Source organism: Eretmochelys imbricata, chromosome 6 (assembly GCF_965152235.1).
Source record: "Eretmochelys imbricata isolate rEreImb1 chromosome 6, rEreImb1.hap1, whole genome shotgun sequence".
NCBI lineage: Eukaryota > Metazoa > Chordata > Testudines > Cheloniidae > Eretmochelys > Eretmochelys imbricata.
In genome coordinates, this window is record NC_135577.1 from 35,925,006 (window position 1) to 35,945,844 (window position 20,839).

Consider the following 20,839-nt stretch of genomic DNA (forward strand, 5'->3'; position numbering starts at 1 on the left):
TTTTTTAGGAGGCAATTGACATACAGATTCTGTGCCTGATTCTCCACTGTCCTGTACACTGTGTAGTCATTTACAACAGTGTAAAGGGAGTGCAAAATGCTATCATTCTGATTACATGTAGTATAGAGTGGTGTAAGTGACTCCACAAGGCACAGGGTAGGCCCTCTGAAGCCAAAGGTTGCATTTAATTCCACACTGTTTTAAAGATTTCAAAGTTAGCCACTAAGTGACAGCTCTTCCTGCATTCTAAATGGGATAGTTTAGCAGGAATGACAAGAGATTCCTTTTATGTTTAACAGTTGCCAGACTCTGTTCAGCTGCATTCCATTGTAAAGCAGGTCTGAGGGGAAAAAAGTGTGGTAGACAAAAACACTAAATGTGCATGATACGTTGTGGCTTACATAAGCAAACATTAATGAGTTGTTCTCCAATAGGAAGTAGCTCGTGAACTAGAAGAAAATAAATACCAGTATATGGAACCTCGGTTATCCATTTATGGGCGGTCTCCAGATGAATGGCAGAATTTGGCAACATGGTTCATTGAACACAAGGTTTATTCACCCAACATACGCTGGGTGATTCAGGTTCCCAGAATTTAGTAAGTAAGCAGGAGTTATTGGTAATGAGAACAGATTAAAATCTTGCAAAAGGATACATTTTCTCCTCTAATATCCCCTTAGCTGCTTTACCAACTGTCCTGTACTTATTTTTATTTAAAAAAAAAAAAAGTCTGGGAATTTTCCTCATGGCTAAGTGCATGGCTAACTCAATGCTGCAGGCTTCCTTTGTGGGACTAAAAGTTTATTCTGCTTCAAGCTTTTCAAAACTAGTGACTTCCTCCAAAAATATTTATAAGCACTTAACTCAAATTACATTTTTTTTTTTTTTATGCTGAAAAAAACATTTGTCAAAAGCAGGTCAAAATGTCATGTACAGTTTTGATTGCTGAAACAGTCAGAATCTGATTCCAGAAATGCTGCATAAGGAGAGGGAAATGCTTTCCAAACTTTTAGTGGCAGAGAGTTTTCTGCAAGATCATGACTAATCTGTTCAATTAACATGGTACTTCAACTAAAACTATAAATTACAAAATTAAATCAATATCCGTTTTCAGCATCTTTCAGCATCCTTAGGGACTACTATACTAAATGATGTATGCTGTAACTAATGAATTCTGCCATGGATATTTGTCATAGTAGATGGTGGCTGAAGTGCACGTTTTGAATTTAGGCAGCTAGAAAAATAATCTGAGGAGTTGTCAGCATAGCACAGCTACCCCGGGCCTATTGCTCACTGGGGAGAGAGTTCTTCTCCTTTAACTTTCCTGCACAACATTCTAAATCAGGGGATGAGCATGGCATTAGTCATGCAAACTGGGACTATCAAAAGAGAAACTTCAGTATTGCAAAGAGACAGAACGTTTTACTTTTCTTTGCAATAGCTTCATTTGGAAAACTGAATCACACAATTACCTCTTCTTTCCATTTTCAGTGCCTGGATTCCTTTAAGGAAATGGGTTACTTGCTTTCACAATTGGGACATTTCTCAGGATTGATACATGGCAGTAACATTTTTTATTTTTATTATTATTAAAACAACAAGGAATCTGGTGGCACCTTAAAGACTAACAGATTTATTTGGGCATAAGCTTTTTTGGGTAAAAAGCCCACTTCTTCAGATGCATGGAGTGAAAATTACAGATGCAGGCATAAATATACTGACACATGAAGAGAAGGGAGTTTGGTTCGCAGCTTGTAAGGTAACTCCCTTCTCTTCATGTGTCAGTATATTTATGCCTGCATCTGTAATTTTCACTCCATGCATCTGAAGAAGTGGGCTTTTTACCCAAAAAAGCTTATGCCCAAATAAATCTGTTAGTCTTTAAGGTGCCACCAGACTCCTCATTGTTTTTGTGGATACAGACTAACATGGCTACCCCTCTGATATTTGTTATTATTATTATTGACACGTGTATTTATTATTTCTAATGCAGTAGCATTTAGGACCCCATTGTGTTAGGTGCTGTACAGACACACAACAAAGAAGGAAAAAAAAGACAGCCCTGGTCCACTGTTCCCTCTAAGCTGTGCGCGTGTGCGTGCGCACACAGATCCTAAACCCCGTGCACACGGCAAAACACTGCACGCACAAAAATTTGCACAGAAGAAATTTTTTGCGCACACGGCCTGTCAAAAATTAGAGGGAACATTACCCTGGTCCCAAAATATATATTTGTGTAGCACCAACCATGTGATAAATGCTTTGGAGATGTGAATCTGACCCTAAAATGTTTTCTGAGTATGTCAGGGAGGGAAAAAAGTTGGCTGACTAATGAAAAGTAGTTACAGTTGTATATCTGCTTCTTTCAGTGACATATTTAGGTCAAAAAATCTTCTGGCTAGTTTTGGGAAAATGTTAGAGAACATCTTCTTACCTCTGTTTGAGGCAACCGTCAATCCCACAGATCACAGGGAGCTGCACCTTTTCCTCAAATATGTAAGTATGTATGGCTCTTCTGTGTCTTACTCAAAATGGATCCTCTCTTCACAGTTAGATTTTTAGTTTCTGTATCAGGGGAGATTGTGAAAGCCACAGACATTATTATTAAAAACCCTCCTGTGAAGGCTGTTAATGTTTTTTAAACACTCATATGCCTGAGTAAAAATATGGGTGAGAACATGTTGACAAGCAACCACCATTTATTTAACCTGGAAGCAGCACAGGGCTCCTTCCAATAGTCCTACCTGTAGAAGAGAGTAGTGAATCTACATTCACGCTAGTGCAGAGAACAAGAACAAGCTCTGGTAAGCACCACAAAAGCCCCTTTTGCTGGCTCCCTGCAGAATTAAAAGTTCTTTGGGGGGAAAAAAACTCAGTTCCTTAAACAATAAAGGCCTCCATAGTGGTCCGTCAACAATCAAAGAAAAATACTAATTGTGCTTGTTAATATGTCCATATCACCTCATGCTCTTAATTTGTTCAGCTAGTTGCTTTCATGTTGAGAAAGGACTACTAAATCGATGATTCTACTTTAATAAAATACTCACAAAATGTTAATACCAATTTGGATTATGTAAAGCTGTATAATTACATTAGTTTAATTTTGAAAGCTGCAGCTGATCAATTCCAAAATTTCCAGCAAGTGTTCTAGCCATGGAGTAGAATTGCTGCTTCAGTTGTTATGACACACATCACAGAAGAACTGCCTTCTGCATCCTGTGCATCTTGGAACAATGCTCTAGAATAGCAGAGTTGCAGGATTGCTGACTGAAGGAGGGCAAGTACTTACTGGTGGAGGTGGCTATTTTAATATTCTAATAAAACTAGAGTTGATAGTTCTGAAACTTGCTTATCAAAAAAAAAAGGTTCCTATGAATCCCTTTTCATAGGTGACTGGCTTTGACAGTGTTGATGATGAGTCTAAACATACCGACCACATGTTCTCTAACAGAAGTCCTAACCCTGACCTCTGGACCAGTGAAAAGAATCCTCCATATAGTTATTATTTGTATTACATGTACGCCAACATCATGGTGCTCAACAACCTTAGAAAGTAAGTAGTAATCTTCCTCCATACCATTCTGTGTTTACCTTTGGTGGAAAGATGGGGTAGAGAAGATTAAAATAATCGTCTTGGACACAGTCTAAATTTTATGCCCAGTTTTGATTTTGTTATTTTAAAACTAAGAACATTTTTAGGTCCAGTTTTTGAAGTCCAAATAAAATATTTAGGATTGTGTCTGTGATTGTTAGGTGACAGATAAATACTATAACTTAAATTATGGCACTCACACTTACCTCTAACAACAAAAAATGTAAGTATTTGTTTCAACTGAAAAATCTATATTTAAAAACACAGTTGGCTCTCTGTGGCTCATCTTGCCTTTATTCTGGGTGTATTGCTCCAGACTGCTCCTCTATGGAGCAGTACCATAAGTTTATCAGTACTTTTCTTGTTCTGTAGTATGGTTCTCTGTGTATTTTCCACTCTACCTGTATTGTAAATTATTACCACCAAGTATTTCAGAGATACTGTATTGTATTAAAATAAAAACATTGATAAAAGGCTGTTTAGTCAAAATTTCAAAGATACAGGAAACCCTAATTATTGATTAATATGTAGCCAATTGATTAAATATTCTTAATGAACCACAAGTGTAGTAAAACGACCAACTAACCAAATTCGTGTACTTTGAGGATACACCTCCAAAACTAGCTCTATATGTATTATGGCTGCTTAACAGTTAATAAACACTTTATACATGACCAAAGATCCCACCTCCTGTTCCTTAACTTGTTCTGTACCATTCCTTATCTCAGTTTTGGATACCATAGAGGTGCATCTCAACCAATGCTAGGACACACCATTCATGTATTTTGGCTTTGACAGATTTCCTGTTTTCTAATGCCAAAGCTGACCTCAGCATTGCTGAGTGTTGTGGAATACATGATATGGGTGAACAGGATTGTGGGACGAGCATAATCCATTCAGTTAACAGCTTCTTAACACCAATTTACACACGGTATATTATACTGTGTGCATATTTATTAGTGTAGTGTATGTTGCACTTAACACGTATGTGTTGGCTAACGGTCCCCCCATAGGGCACAGTGAAGTCAGGGAGGCTCCTTTTGTCAAATTGATACATGAAGCAGAGGTAAGAGCATTTATGCAAGCTTTATACTGTTTTAGCAAACTGCTCAGTCGCAATGTATAATATAGTTAAAACTATTACTCCTGAAACTGGAATAGCATTAGTATAGTGTGACACAGTGTTATGCACAGGAAGAGTAAGACAGAATTTTGGAGTAGTAACGTTACTAGTAAGGTTTTTATATATAATTTTTATAGCTGGTTACTAAACAGTAGTGTCCCTCCATATTGTAGGTCTGCTAATTGTCACCATTTGGTAAACCTGAGAGGGCAGGAGACAGGAATGGTTAGCTTTTGTCTCATTGACCTGATTCAAACTGTTGTGGGCACACACAGTACTCACGATGTCAAAAACACCATGTTTACATATATATTGATATCCCTTAATGGAACAACAAGCCGTATGTGGTACCCTCCAGGTTTGTGCTGCTGAGTGATACACCAGTAGCTGAGGAAAATCTAGGCATTTCTTGAGGTTTTCTTCCAGATAAATTGGCTACTGTCCGTACAGAAGGTTATCAAGTATTGCAGTGTCAGGATCCAATATTGGTAAAGATACCATAGAAGAAATATACACTAAGCACAAATGTTCTTAATAACATATGCCTCAAATAAGATGCGGTGTCACTGACCCCAAATTACAAGTTGTGCTAAATGGAAAAATTTCCCTATACAGTTTAATGCATTGCCAGTTTATAGTACCCTCTGTTATATACCGAGGACAATACCATCTTGTTCATTATTAATAAGATTAGGCAATTTCCCTTTGTTGATATTCCCTGAAGAACCGGTTATGGTAGTTAGTCCATAACTCCCATAAATGGTGCACATGGTCAGTTAATTTTTGTTAAGTTTTGTACTTGTGTTTGGTTAAACAGTTCAGTAATGTAATCTTGTCCAGCTACTGGGTCTCATGCATCTTTCTGACAAGATGTTATTCTATTACTTTAAAAGTTATACAACAATGATACTTACTTTTACACAATAACCAAGTTCAGCTCAGGAAATTAAGTTGATTTTATGCTCCTTAATGGACTCATCGTAGGAATGTAGGTGTGGAAGTGATCTTGATAGGTCATCTAGTCTAGTCCAGTCCCCTGCACTGAGGCAGGGCTAAGTATTCTCTAGACAATCCATGACAGGTGTTTGTATAACCTGTTCTTAAAAACCTCCAACAGACAGAGATTTCACAACCTCCCTATGCAATTTGTTCCAGTGCTTAACAACTACCCTGACAGTTAGGTTAGATATGAGGAAAAACTTCCTAAGTCTTCCTTACTGCAACTTAAGCCTGTTTGTTTCTTGTCTTGTTTTCAGTGGTTAAAGAGAACAATTTATAGAAGAGAAGGGCTATGACAACCTTTTACATACTTGTAGACTGTTATGTCCTCTCACTCCTCCCAAAACTTGAGAAAAATCTGATTTGTCTAGCTTTCCTTGTAGGTCTTGTTTTCTTGATCTTTAGTCCATTTTTGTTGCTCTCCTCTGTGCTCTCTCCAGCCTGTCTACATCTTTCCCAGACTGTGGTACACAGAACTGGACACAGTATGCCAGTTGAGGCCTTATCAGTGCCATGTAGAGTGGAAGAATCGCTTCTTGTGTCTTGCTTACAGCACTCCTGCTAATACATCCCAAACTGATGTTCACTTCTTTGAAACATTGTTACATTGGTGACTCATTTAGTTTGTGATGCACTATAACCCTCTGCTCCTTTTCTGCAGTACTCCTTCCTAGGTAGTCATTTCCCATTTTGTATTTGTGCAACTGATTTATTCCTTCCTAAGTGTAGTGCTTTGCATTTGTCCTTATTTTATCTTATTTCAGACTGTTTCTCCAGTTTGTCAAGACCACTTCAAATTCTAATCCTGTCCTTCCAAGCACTTGAAACCCTTCCCAGCTTGGTATCGTCCACAAACTTTATATATGTATTTTCTATGCCATTATCCGAATCATTTGTAAAGATATCGAGTAGAACTAGACCCAGGACAGATCCATGTGGGATCCCACTCGATAGGCCCTTTCAGCTTGACTGTGAGCCATTGATAACTATTCAGAGTATAGATTCCAACTAGTTGTCTATAGTAGGTTAGTCTAGGACAGGGATTCTCAAACTTAATTTCATCGCGATCCCCTTCTGAGAACAAAAATTACTTCATGACCCCAGAAGGAGGGACTGAAGCCTGAGCCCACGCAAGCCCCACTGCCCTGGGCGAGGGGTTGGGGGGCAAAGCCTGAGCCCCACCGCTCTGGGCAGGAGACAGGCCAAAGTTGAAGATCAAGGGCTTCAGCCCCATGCAGGTCTGCTGCCCAAGTCCTGCTGCCCAGGACTGAAACCCTTGGGCTTTGGCTTTGGCCCTGGGTAGTGGGGCTTGGGCTTCAGCCCTGTACCCAAACAAGGCTAAGCCAGCCCTAGCGACCCTATTTAAAGGGGGTTGTGACCCACTTTGGGGTCCGACCCACAGTTTGAGAACCGCTGGTCTAGGCTATTTTTTCCTAATTTGTCTATGAGAAAGTCATGCGAGACAGTATCAAAAGGCTTACTACAGTCAACATATATCACATCTACTTCTTCTCTCCTCTTCCTCCCCAACCACCAGTCTTGTTCTCCTGTCAAAGGAGAATATTAGGTTGGTTTGACATGATTTGTTCGTAACAAAGGCATGTTCACTGTTACTTATCACTTTATTATCTTCTAGATGCTTACAAATTGTTTGATTATTTGCTCCATTATCCCTGCAGCCCGCCACTTCCCACAGCTCCCATTGGCCGGGAATAGTGAACCGCGCGGCCACTGGGAGCTGTGGGGGGCCGTGCCTGCGGACGGTCAATGTCAGCAAAATGTCTCGAGGCCCGCAATCAGATTACCCTGATTACACCAGTGATCTAAAGTATTGTTACTTGAAGTCTCACTTAAGAGTGTAGCCTCAACAAGATAATCTTCTGTTATTTATGTTAAAAAACAGATAGGGAAATTCAGTCTTAATAATGAAATCTCACCGCTTCTTATCCTATTAACCCTGGAATAAGGGAGAATCCTTTCCACATAGCTGGTCCAGATGTTGATCACACTGGGGATTCTGCAGCTTCTTTGCGAGTTCAGTCAACTTTTGGTCTTGTGACCCTGAATGAGGAGGGGAGAGGCGTTTGAGATCTGCTTAACACCTCTACTGGAAAAACTCTGGGGTCCCATACAGTGACCTCAGTTTTGTGTATCCTGATTTCAGGGCTCTTCAGAGGGGGCCTCTGATTTCTGTTGGTCAGTTGCCCTGTGGCTCTCAGCTGTCTCTGTTTTTCTGATGTTTCCATTGATATACAGTAGATGGCATCAGTGTATAATAAATTTCTTTAATGCTTCCTTCAGTCAGGTGGTTTAATTCATTTAATAGATTGTATTTCATTATTTGTCCTGACTATTCATTGGGATCCCACTCTTTAAGCAATTTCTCTTAATATTCCGAAATTATACCCTGGCTAGATATCTTTCAACATTCCTTTTTCCTTCTAGTGCCATACAGTTCTTACCACTTCTAGGGTGCAACCACCATTTTCAAAGAAATGAAACAAAATCCCTTACAATCTTTAAATATATAGAACGTGAACCATACATTCTTTGGTTCTATCTACGGCTGTCAAATGATAAAAAACCTCGATTAAAAATAGTTGTGATTAATCACAGTTTTAATCGCACAGTTAAACAATAATAGAATACACATTTACATTTATTATAAATATTGATTTTTTTCTACATTTTCAAATATATTTATTTCAATTGCAACATAGAATATAAAGTTTACAGTGCTCACTTTATACTATTTTTTTACAAATATTTACACTGTTTAAAAAACAAGATATACTATTTTTCAGTTCACCTAATACAAGTACTGTCGTGCAACCTCTTTATCGTGAAAGTGCAATTTACAAATGTAGAATTATTTTTTTTACATAAGTGCACTCAAAAAGTAAAACTTTAGAGCCTGCAAGTCCTACTTCTTGTTCAGCCAATTGCTAAGACGAACATGTTTGTTTACATTTACAGGAGATAATACTGCCGGCTTCTTATTTACAATGTCACAAGAAAGTGGGAACAGGCATTCACATGGCACTGTTGTAATATAAAGTGAGCCTGTACAGTTATTCTGTGCTGTAATTGAAATCAATATATTTGAAAATGTAGAAAAATATCCAAAACATATATAATAAAATTAAAATGGTATTCTATTGTTATTTAATAGTGTGATTAAAACAACAATTAATCGCAACTATTTTTTAAATTGCTTGCATTAACTGCGATTAAGTGACAGCCCTAATTATATCGAATACTTTTCACTTAACATCTTTCCAGGCTTACGATAGGATTTGAGATGTTCGAGAAACCAGACAGATTATTCAGAGAGATGTGTTTCTGACTTATCAGGCAAACATTATCAATAGTTTCTAAGTTGGGGTGGAATATATAAGCTTGGACATTTTGATCTCTGGAACTTTCAGGTTTTTGGGTCACCAGACAGGCTGTTCCTAACTGGTTGAAAGCTCCATTTTGTTTTTCCACTTCTTTGGTTCATGTCACATTGTCTGGAGTGGTTCACGACCATGCGTGCCAACCTCAGGGCAGACTGTCAAAAAGCACAACAGAAACCCCAAACTGGCTGTATGTTCTATAATTAGATTTTACCTTCACAATAACAAGTGTGAACTCCTAAAGCACTGTAACAGTTTTACCATGGAGTCACAGATAGTCCCCTTGGGCATGCCAGTTTATCTTTCCACCCAGGCAAGCTGGACTACGTGATGGTTACTTTACACCAAAAATCACAACAATATTCAGATTATTCCCAGTCCCAAAGGACCAATCACTTATCCCAGGTTGATTATACTCATATCTCAAACCAAAGACAACACCTGTAGCTACTCCTGTAACAAACTAATGATTTATTAACTAAAAAAAAGAGTATTATTTACAAGGTTAAAACAGGAAACACACACAAATGTGTTAGTCTTTGGTTTAGAAAGGTAATATAAGCTTCTATATTAAGCAGCTCTGTATGTCCTTTAGGGCTGACCCATGCCAAGGAGCATGGGGATCTCTTGCTTTATGTTTAGGAATCTTTGTCACTCAGAGTCCAGACAGCATAAAGAGACCTAGTTTCTTCTTGTCAAGGATTTTTATCCTATTCTCCCCAAAGTCCAAACTGATGGAACAAATGTGGCTGTCTGACAAAAGTGGGGAGGGCAATCAACAACATAACCTTTTGATATCTTACAATGGCTCATTTGGTTTCAAAGGCCCTCTTGTCTGCAGGGCGAGCACTTTATTCTAAATTAACGTGTCTTCTCTTGTTTAGTGAGTTACACAATTATAGAGGTTTACAAAGCAAACACTCAATATAACTTTACACCATGGGATACAGATATTATAAGTAGAATTATTATGTGCAGCATCCTACAAGTATTCCATAAAGTCTAAACATTAAACACACATTCTTAGAACGCTAATATCTGTTTTAACTATACTAACCCACAGGTAAGCCAACATGGTTTCCAGCTATGCATTTGTCGGTGTTCAGAGAGGCCCTGGGCCTTGGCATGAGCTGACACCTGGCAAGCCAGCATCACAGTTTCTATTTAGCATACGAGACAATTAGGTACTCCACACAGAAAGGGGACAGTTACACTTGTCTGTTGCCTGGCCGTGGCTCTCCTTAGCTAGACCAAGAGAGATGGAAGTCTCATCCATAAGTAAAATTATGGGAGTCTTTGGTTTGAGAAATTAACAGTAGTTGGAAAAATCTTTATCAAGCATAAGAGCTTTCCTTTCCTAGGAACTGTGTATTTTAGCTTTAGCTTAATTAATGCTCTCCAGGCAAGGTGTCTCATCTGTTGGCATAGGCCAATTGACTCTCATTGTCCTTAGCTCTGAGAAGAGGCTAAAGTTTGGAATGCTTATAAAGGTGATTTCCAGAAGATAATTAAAAGGGAAGAGACAGAAATTGTCAACACCAAATTTTGATGTATATGGACCTTAAGGTAGTCACTTAAACAGGCACAGAGAGGTTATCTACTGCACTGGTGTAATAATATTTCCCTAACTCACAGAAGTGATGTGAGATTTGTTTCATTATCGTTTGTACAGTGCTTTGGGATCCTCCCATGGCAGATGCTATAAACTAACAAAGCATTAGCGTCATTTTAACTTATCTTCTTCCAAGCATTTCCTGAGTAACATTCAAAACAGTATTCCCCCTTCCCAACCCCAAATGTTTCTTTCTTTCAGTACACCATAAAATCAAGAAAAACAACAAGAAAAACTCTTTTAAATCTCCTTGAACTTATATCAAACATCTGGCTGCCTACTTGTTGGCTGTCTGTCTGCTACACACAGTCTTTCCTTCCACTATGAATTTAGAAATATTTCACTTAGTTCTCCTACATTCATCCATCTTGTTTTGCGTCTGAACTGTTTCTTTTCAGAAAATAGGGGTGTGTGTGTATGTATGTATGTATGTATATGTTGTCTCCCCCCAATCTTTGGGGTTTATTATGGTTCAGAAGATGGTTACTAGGTATATTTCCCAACCTACTCTGAAACAAAATTAATATATGGTGTAGATTCCAAAATAACCCTCTGACTGGGGTTTCCTTTTATTACCACCGTAATTAACAAAAATACAAGAAAGTTCAACTCTAGCTTGCCTGTAACTGAATGTTCCTTCCTCAAGACTGCTCAGTTGCCATCCTAGAGCCTCTCCCTCTAGGGAGCCACACTAAACTTCCTGGTATCTTGGCAATGGTAATGATCCACCTGCTTCAATGAGTCAGCAGCACCCTGTTAACCCTGTCTCAACAGAATCAACACCTTTGAAGCAAACATTGGTACCCCATTGCAGAACTATTTTATATTTTTGAGTAACCTGGTAGCATATGCAAAGTTGTCAAAGATGAAATATACCCTCAAATGATTCTATGAGTATGACTTGTAATTAAGATTCCATCCCAGAACGTCTTTATACACAGCCAATTCAAAAATGTATGTTTTTAATCATTTTCATGTTTTGAGCATCTACAAAGATTAGCAGGTAATTTCAGTTTGTGCAGGGTTTGTTATGGTTTATGGAAGAAATGGTACTGGGTTAAGACACAAGTAATTGTAGTTTAAGCACATCTGAGTCTAGTGAAGTAAAAAATTACTCTTAGATCTGTTTTCCCAAATTGATGTGTATAGTTATTCTTGTGGATATTTTTCAATTGATATTAATGGAACTTACATGCAAAATGGGTGAAAAGACACCAGTTATCTTGGGGTAGGACTTATTTTTAATTTCTGCAGGGAAAGAGGCATGAGTACCTTCCTATTTCGCCCTCATTGTGGAGAAGCTGGGTCCATCACTCATCTGGTGTCAGCCTTTCTGACATCTGACAACATTTCTCATGGATTACTCCTGAAGAAGGTATTGCTCTTGTTCATTTATCATAGTCTTAATTTATTGAAAAAACTCAAATACATCAGACTTATCATTTAATAAAAACACCTCTACATGACCTCTCACCTCCTGAAGAATCTAGGCAAATATAGAAGATGAAATTCTGGCCACATTGAAGTAAATAGCAAAATTCCCACTGACGTCAGTGGGGACCAGGCTTTCATCCATTAAGAAAATCTTTGTGAAAATAATTGGCCACCGGGTGGCAGATTTGTATCAAGTCAATAGTCATTCTGGTAAAAATACATCTGTCTTTATAAATGGGGATTTACTTAGGAAGACTGAAATAAGAATCCCTCCATAGTTCACATGTAAATTCTTTGAATTAAAAATAAATCTCTTATGACTATTCTAAGATTAGGAAAAATTGCTTGCATCTCCCCACAAAATGGTTCCCTAAGGCTGATTGGAAACTTTTCATTGAAATGGATTTTTGATGGAAAATTGGGTTTTTGACAAAACCCATTTTTTTATGTAAAGCGTAAGCTTTCCATGGATATTTCAACTTTTTGTTGAAAAAAACCAAGAAATGCCACCGTAATGCTTCGTGGAAGTTGTGGTTTGGGTGCCTCAGGCCCTGCAGTCTCTTTTGGGATAAGTTGCCAAGCCACATCTCCCAAAATTTTTGGTTATGGCCAAAAAGTTTCAGTTCTAGAATTTTGCTGAAATATTGACATTTTGAAAGGGAAAACATTCTGCCCCTCCCCCAATCTAGTTCTCCTGTAATTTGGCATCTAAAACAAGTTATTTAAAAGAATTCAGAACACAATTGAAATCAGTGGGAACTGCTCATGCTTAGGTCCTGTGAAAATCAACCCACGAACTTAGATGCCTAAATATGGATGTGTGTCTAATGTTAGATACTCAAAACTGAAAATTTTGACCTGAAGTCATATCCTATTAAGTCTTTATTAGGGCTGACAGTCCTAAAATTAGACCCAGGCAGTGTCTTATATTTTGTACACAGTCACTACATTATGCTGTTCTTCTCTTTAGCCTGTCAGCTCTATTCTTGTATGGCCAAGAATGGAATAAACCTGGCAGAGCTGATAAGTGTGGTGCAGGCTCATGTCTTGTACACTAGTGGGATTACAAGCCCCAAATAGTCATGAATACAGATGAGAATGCATTACATGTGCACCCATATTTATGCCCTCAGACAAATGAAAGCTCCTTCCTTCTGTTCTTTAAACACACACCCCCACTACCACCACCAAACTGACCTATTCTGTGAAGTGTTTTGGATATAATTAGTGTTCTGTAATGTACCTGTGGTGCATCTGAATTTAAGCTCTTTTGGGTAGGGACTCTGTTAGTATGGAACAGAGCTCTCCGACAGAATCATGTACAATCACTAGGCTCGGTAAATAATTGTGTTTTAATGAGAATACTGTCTCAGTGCATCCAAAATGTAGAATATTTGTTGCTTTAAATGCCATTATTTCTTCTTCTTTTTCTTTTTTTTAAAGTTGCATTTAGAAAATATTGAAAAAAATCTGTGAAAAAGTCAAGCCACAAAAGGCTGTTCGGTGCAGACTTCAGTTTTTCTGGTCATAATCCTTCCACAGTCATATTCAATGATGCTGTTTCCATTTCCTCTGATTGAAAACCTCCTTTCCTGTTATCTCACAGGGTGATTAAATAATGAGTATCTGTATTGTTTTTGTACAGAGTCCAGTTCTTCAGTATCTTTATTATCTTGCACAAATTCCCATTGCCATGTCTCCACTTAGCAACAATAGCCTATTCCTTGAGTATTCAAAAAATCCACTACGGGAATTTCTACATAAGGGACTTCACATTTCCCTCTCTACAGACGATCCTATGCAATTCCATTATACAAAGGTAAGCACAACTGAAAACTTTAGCATGGTTAACAAATTCACCTTAAAGATAAAAGTGGCCTGAAACACTATTTCTCATGGCATAGTGTGTGACACCTCATGTCTTTACATACCTCTCAATGTCCCCCCTCATTCCCACTCCTTTGAAAACTGTTTAGTTTCATGGGGAAATTACTAATTGCCAAATTACATGTCTGTACTCCTGCCTCTTCCAGCCACTGGCTCCTCAAGTACAGAGGAAGCTCAAGCGGATGGAGAGCGCCAATGTTTTAGAGGTGGGGTGCCAGGGCAGACCTGTTTCCTTTCTAATGAATGTGGTTGAAGTTTACTGAAAAAAATGTCATTTGAAGTCTCTGAAGATAAACTACAAACTGTTCATTCAATGTTCTGGGCTTGATGCTCTCCTGCTCTGAGTTCCACTGAGTGCAGGAGAGGAGAGAGTGCCTGGAAACTGGTTACAGCTCCCTGATTCTGTGGGCTGGTCTACGCTGTGAATGAGTGTGAATTAGAGCAGCCTATGGGCAACTCTAACTTTTGCCCTCTGAGGATCAGCAGTGCTCTAGTCTGCTCCACTCTGCCCTTCCCCTCCCCATCCGCAATGTGGCTACAATACAGAGCAGTTTGTGCAGGAGCTTGCTGCACAAACTTTACACCAGTTGAGAGCTACCCACTGTTGGAGGAATTCTCAGGTGGTCAGTATCTGCCTCCTTGTTGAGTTCAAAAGTGTCAGATCAGAAGAGAGAAACTTTCTTGGTGTATTCATTAAGCATTAAGACTGCAATTTGCAAAGCAACCTAAGGAATTTGGATGCCAATTCCTATGAATTTGAATTAATTAATAGACAAATACATTCACTCTCCAGTAATTGAGTTTAAAACCTAAAAACTTGAAAATTGTGTCCATCTAACAAAATTGTTTAATAAGCATAAGACAGTTTCCTACCTGGAAATGATTACATAGCAGACACAATTACTAAATAGGGTATAGGCTAACAAATCATATTTCTGATGGTACAGGAAGCACTTATGGAGGAATATGCCATAGCAGCTCAAGTGTGGAAACTGAGCACGTGTGACTCCTGTGAGCTAGCAAGAAACAGCGTAATACAAAGTGGGCTATCACATAAGGTAAATTTGGTTTATTGCAAGACACGCGTTGTCATTGCTTGGACTTTTTGTGAATGGTATGCAAGGATTAAATGAAATATTTGTGGACTACAAAATGACGTGTGTGTGTGTGTGTGAGATACCTCTGGCTTCAAGGAATTTCGAGAAAGTGAGATGCTGCATCTCCTTGGAGTTATTTTACTGAGCATATAGTACATATGTATGCAAATAACTTTGCTTCCCAGATTAACCTCAAGAGATAGGAGATCTCATTTTCACATCATCTCCTGGGAGCAGGCAGTTACATTTTACATGTATACATACTTGGATTTCTCAGGGGGTTGATGCAGGTATACAAAGACTTTAATGTAATAGATAGTCACTGATTTGACTTTTGGTTCCTATTGATCTGTGCTGAGTTCATTACAGTCTGAGTTGTCTAGTAGTATACGTGAAATACATTTATGGTCGCACTCCAGTTCTTCATAAGACAGGTGAACATCACACTGCAGAAATCACTGCTAAAATTTGCAACCTTGTTGTTAATTTGCTCACTACATGGGAAATGAGCTCTTCTGAAAACCTGACCCCAGTTATGTGTGCTGGGTTCTTGAAAATCTGGCACTAAGTCTAAAACAATCCTACATGGTTCCTGTTTAGTTCTTTTAAAAAAAAAATTATCAGGGATATAAAACATCTTATAAAAAGTCAGTTTGCTGTCTACATTTAAATAGACTAAACAGTAGTAGGTGGACCATTCACTTAACTCTGTGGATACGACAAATTCTTCAGTTTTTTTCTTGAAATAGACTGTATGTTGCAAGGAGATACCAGGGTTTTATCATGATTCCATATATATTCAGTCATTTACTTTTCTTCCTTAAGCCTTTCTTTTTACTGTTGCCTACCCTAATGTGAATGAAGTAGTTGATTCAGATGGGCATTGTCTCTGTGAAGACTTGCTTTAATCAACAAAAGTTATTGGGGTCAATTGCAGGGGTAACTGGGTGAAATTCTATGTCCTTTGTTTTATATAGGAAGTCAGACTAGATGATCTAATGATCCCTTCAAGCCTTAAAAATCTATGAATTTCTCTCCATAAAAGCTATTTTAGAGAAGTTACTTAATCTTTTCTAAGTAGTTATCTCTATCTCTTTGGACCATCCGTTTGAGAAGCTGGCACGAGAATGTCTCTGTGGTGCATATTCCACTGCCATTTTAGCTTGCATCCTCTGGTGGGCTGATGTGACCACTGTCATCATTTTTTCCCCAAGAAATAAAAAAATGGCAACTTGCCAAGGGTATCTAAATCTCTCTTCTTAAACTCCTGAGGTGGTAAGTTCCTGAGGCAAAGCCCAACAAAACAAAGGGGGCTTCCCATTAACTTCAGTGGGTTTTGGGTCAGGCTGTAACAGAGCAGCTTTACTATCATAGCTAATAGAAGAAAAATACACACATGAGCATGTCACATATTCTGCTCTGATAGAAAGCTATTGTGTAAACCAGCTCATATAAGACCAAAGAACTCTGCTGAGGCTAGTGGCATTAACTTTTTAAAGGATTCTAACTTTAAGTAAAAAGGTAATTGAGGAGAAATGGAAAAACAGATAGGCGGGGAAAAAAGCATATCTTGGTTGAACCAACCAGCATTGAACTGCATTGGCAAAGCAGCTTAATACAAGCAAGCTACCTACATAAGAAGAGGGTGAATGGCTAAACATCATAAACTACATGGCCAGCTCATTGTGGGTTCTTTTCACTTATCCTCAGTGCCATTCACTTGAAAAGATGCTTTTACTTGTAGTAAAAAATCAAAAGTAATTTAAAACTGATTTTTCCATAATGCTTTAAATTTTATTTTGTTCCCAGGAAAAACAAAAATTCTTAGGGGTAAATTATTATAAAGAAGGGCCTGCAGGAAATGACATTCGAAAGACAAATGTGGCACAAATCCGAATGGCTTTCAGGTATGAGACACTGTGTAATGAGCTCAGCTTCCTGTCTGACGCAATGAAATCAGAAGAGATTACAGTTCTATCTAAAGAGTCACAGCACCAAGAAACAAGCCAGTCTTCCTCCTGACCCTGTGCATTTACCATCTGCTTTTTAATAATGAATCTGTGATTGACAGCTGCTGAGATACAACTGTTTGAACAATACAGAGAAAAGTATATATGGGAGATGGAGTTAAACAGTGTGTGAAGTTATTTTCTGTTGCATTACACTCTTTAATGTAATATCAGTTTGTACATGCATTAGGCTATGTAAGACTGCAGTAAACACATGTCAGCTGAGAACTGTGCATCATTTATGCTGTATACTGCGTTTTAATTGTGCTTTGCAGTGTGGTTTTAAAACCAATCATATTAATAATGCTTGCACCTGTGATCTATAGTATTCTACTGCAAACACAAGATGCATGATGACAGCAGATGCTGGTAGTAAACATGCACCTGTTTTTTGTCATGACAGTTGTCAGTGGCAGTCATACCAAACAGCATTTTTAAATTTAGCCCTTGGTTAATTAGCAGATTGTATGATGCACGCAATGATGAGCTCACTTTCATTATGGAAAATATTTGGAGACATTCTCCAACCTGTACATAAAGTATTCAGTAATGATCTTAGAAACAAGATTACCAGATAACTATTGCATATCTTTTTCATCATTATGAATTAGTTAAAACAGTTCCATCGTGTCATTATCACCCAGTATTTTGGGGTGAGTGTGAAAAATAGAAGCTTACATCTTTTTGCTAATGAAAAAGAAAATTGTGTGAAAATGATGACTGTACATCTTAAACATATAATAAAATGACTTTTCAAACATTTTTAGCTTCAGTATGAAAGCACTGCCTTGAAAATGGAGAACAGCTTTTGATTACAAGTTCCTCAGAAGAAGCTCCTTCCCATTTTAGGATGTAGGGATGGAAGAGACCTCACAAGGTAATCTAGTCCATGCCCTGCAACCCAAGACAGGACTAAACATACCTTGCCCATTCCTGAGAGATGTTTGTCTAACCTTGTTCTTTGTTTCAGAGTAACAGCCGTGTTAGTCTGTATTCGCAAAAAGAAAAGGAGTACTTGTGGCACCTTAGAGACTAACCAATTTATTTGAGCATGAGCTTTCGTGAGCTACAGCTCACTTCATCAGATGCATACCGTGGAAACTGCAGCAGACTTTATATATACACAGAGAATATGAAACAATACCTCCTCCCACCCCACTGTCCTGCTGGTAATAGCTTATCTAAAGTAATCGTCAGGTTAGGCCATTTCCAGCACAAATTCCAGGTTTTCTCACCCTCCACCCCCCCGCCACACAAATTCACTCTCCTGCTGGTGATAGCCCATCCAAAGTGACAACTCTTTACACAATGTGCATGATAATGAAGTTAGGCCATTTGGGTTTTTGGAGGGGGGTGAGGGAGTGAGAGAACCTGGATTTGTGCAGGAAATGGCCTAACTTCATTATCATGCACATTGTGTAAAGAGTTGTCACTTTGGATGGGCTATCACCAGCAGGAGAGTGAATTTGTGTGTGGGGGGGTGGAGGGTGAGAAAACCTGGATTTGTGCTGGAAATGGCCTAACCTGACGATTACTTTAGATAAGCTATTACTAGCAGGACAGTGGGGTGGGAGGAGGTATTGTTTCATATTCTCTGTGTATATATAAAGTCTGCTGCAGTTTCCACGGTATGCATCTGATGAAGTGAGCTGTAGCTCACGAAAGCTCATGCTCAAATAAATTGGTTAGTCTCTAAGGTGCCACAAGTACTCCTTTTCTTCTTGTTCTTTTGTGAGATCAGATGAGGATTCCACAATCACCTTAGGTAGCCTGTTCCAGTGCTTACCTTGTAGGTAGAAAGTTCTTCCTAATATCTAACCTGAATCTCCCTTGCTTCAAAGAACCCTTTTAATATATACCTGATATGAGACCGCAGAAGTTGATACATGCCACTCATCTGCATTACTGTGTCATTTCTTTTCTTATCTATTTCACTCAAATGTTAGTGGGGCAGTTCTTGCCTGGTTGCATCATCTCCAGTATAACAATGGGCTCTTTAGACTAGCAGAGAAAGGTATAACACAGTCCAATGGCTGGAAGTTGAAGCTAGACAAATTCAAATTGGAAATAAGGCATACTGTTTTTTAACAGTGAGAGTAATTAACCATTGGAACAGTTTCCCAAGATGCAGAGAGAGGGAGTAAAATATCAGTTCAGAACACTTTTCTGGGTATCCCTTGATTGTTTTCAAGAATAGTGTTCTGTTATTTTTATTGGTGCTATGAATAAACCATATTGATTATTTTCAGCTGAAATTTCCCCCCCCCTTGCCAATGCACCAAATCCTTTTATCATCATACAAATGCTATTTATAATATCATTAAATGAAGTAATTTTTTTTTACAAACTGACTGATAAATCTCAAAGGAGGTCATAGGATTGTAGATATGTAGGGCTGGAAGGGACATCAAGAGGCCATAAAGTCCAGCCCCCTGCACTGAGGAAGAACCAAGTAAATCTAGACCATCCCCTGAGAGGTATTTGTCCAACCTATTCTTAAAAATCTCCAATGATGGGGATTTCATAACCTACCTTGTAGGCTTATTCCAGAACTTAACTACCCTTATCATTAGAAAGGTTGTCCTAATATCGAACCTAAAGCTCCCTTGCTGCAGATTAAGCCCATTACTTTTTGTCCTACCTTCAGTAGACATGGAGAACAATTGATCACCCTGTCCTCTTTATAACAGCCCTCAGTGTATTTAAAGATTATCAGATCCCCTCTGTCTTATCTCAGGATTAAACATACCTGTTTTTTTTAACCTTTTCTAATAGGTAAGGGTTTCTAAACTTTTTATGACTTTTGTTGCTCTCTTCTGGACCCTCTCTTCAATTTGTCCACAACTTTCCTAAAGAGTGTTACCCAGAATTGGACACAGTACTACCTTTGAGACCTCACCAGAGCCACATAGAGTGGGACAATTACCTCCCCATCTTACGTATGACACTTCTATTAATACATCCCAGAATATTAACTTTTTTGCAGCTGATTGCATTGTTGAGTCTTATTCAATTTGTGATTGACTGTAACCCCCAGATCCTTTTCAGTGGTACTGCCACCTTACCACTTAGTCCTATTTTGTAGTTGTGCATTTGATTTTCCCCTTCCTTGTACTTTTCTTTATTCAGTATCATATTGATTTCAGACCAATTCTCCAATTTGTCAAGGTTGTTTTGAATCCTTTCCTCCCAAGTGCTTGCACCCCTCCACCGTTGGTGTCATCTGCCAATTTTATAAGCACACATCCCACACCATTGTCCAAGCCATTAATGAAAATATTGAACAGCATTGGATCCAGGACTGACCCTGCAGGACACCCCTCCCCCCCCCCAACTACATCCTCCCTGTTTAACAGCAAATCCTTGGTAACTACTCTTTGATTATGATCTTCCAATCAGTTTAGTAATTTCAGCTAGCCACATTTCCCTAAGTTGCTTCTGAGATCATCATGTAGGACTGTATCAAAAGACTCACTAAAATCAAGATGTCACATATCTACTAGGCCAGTAACCCTGTCAAGGAAGGAAATTAAGTTGGTTTAGCATGACTCATTTTTCACAAATCCATGCTGACTAGTACTTATAACCTTATTAATCTCCAAGTACTTACAAATGTATTGTTTAATAATTTGTTCCAGTAGCTTTCCAGGTATTGAAGTTAGGCTGACTGGTGCATAGGTCCTTGTTG

At 38.5% G+C, this 20,839-nt stretch overlaps 1 protein-coding gene across 1 annotated transcript in view; it reads left to right on the top strand.

The window, feature by feature from the left end:
- Positions 1–17,813, top strand: part of AMPD3 (adenosine monophosphate deaminase 3) — a 42,487-nt gene extending 24,674 nt beyond the window's left edge. Inside the window, exons 8-14 of the mRNA XM_077820094.1 lie at positions 435–598; positions 2,370–2,496; positions 3,390–3,553; positions 11,979–12,099; positions 13,804–13,977; positions 14,993–15,103; positions 16,952–17,813. Coding sequence (XP_077676220.1) covers positions 435–598; positions 2,370–2,496; positions 3,390–3,553; positions 11,979–12,099; positions 13,804–13,977; positions 14,993–15,103; positions 16,952–17,164 — 1,074 coding nt within the window. The 3' untranslated portion in view covers positions 17,165–17,813. The remainder of the gene's footprint in view (positions 1–434; positions 599–2,369; positions 2,497–3,389; positions 3,554–11,978; positions 12,100–13,803; positions 13,978–14,992; positions 15,104–16,951) is intronic.
- Positions 17,814–20,839: the final 3,026 nt, after the last annotated feature.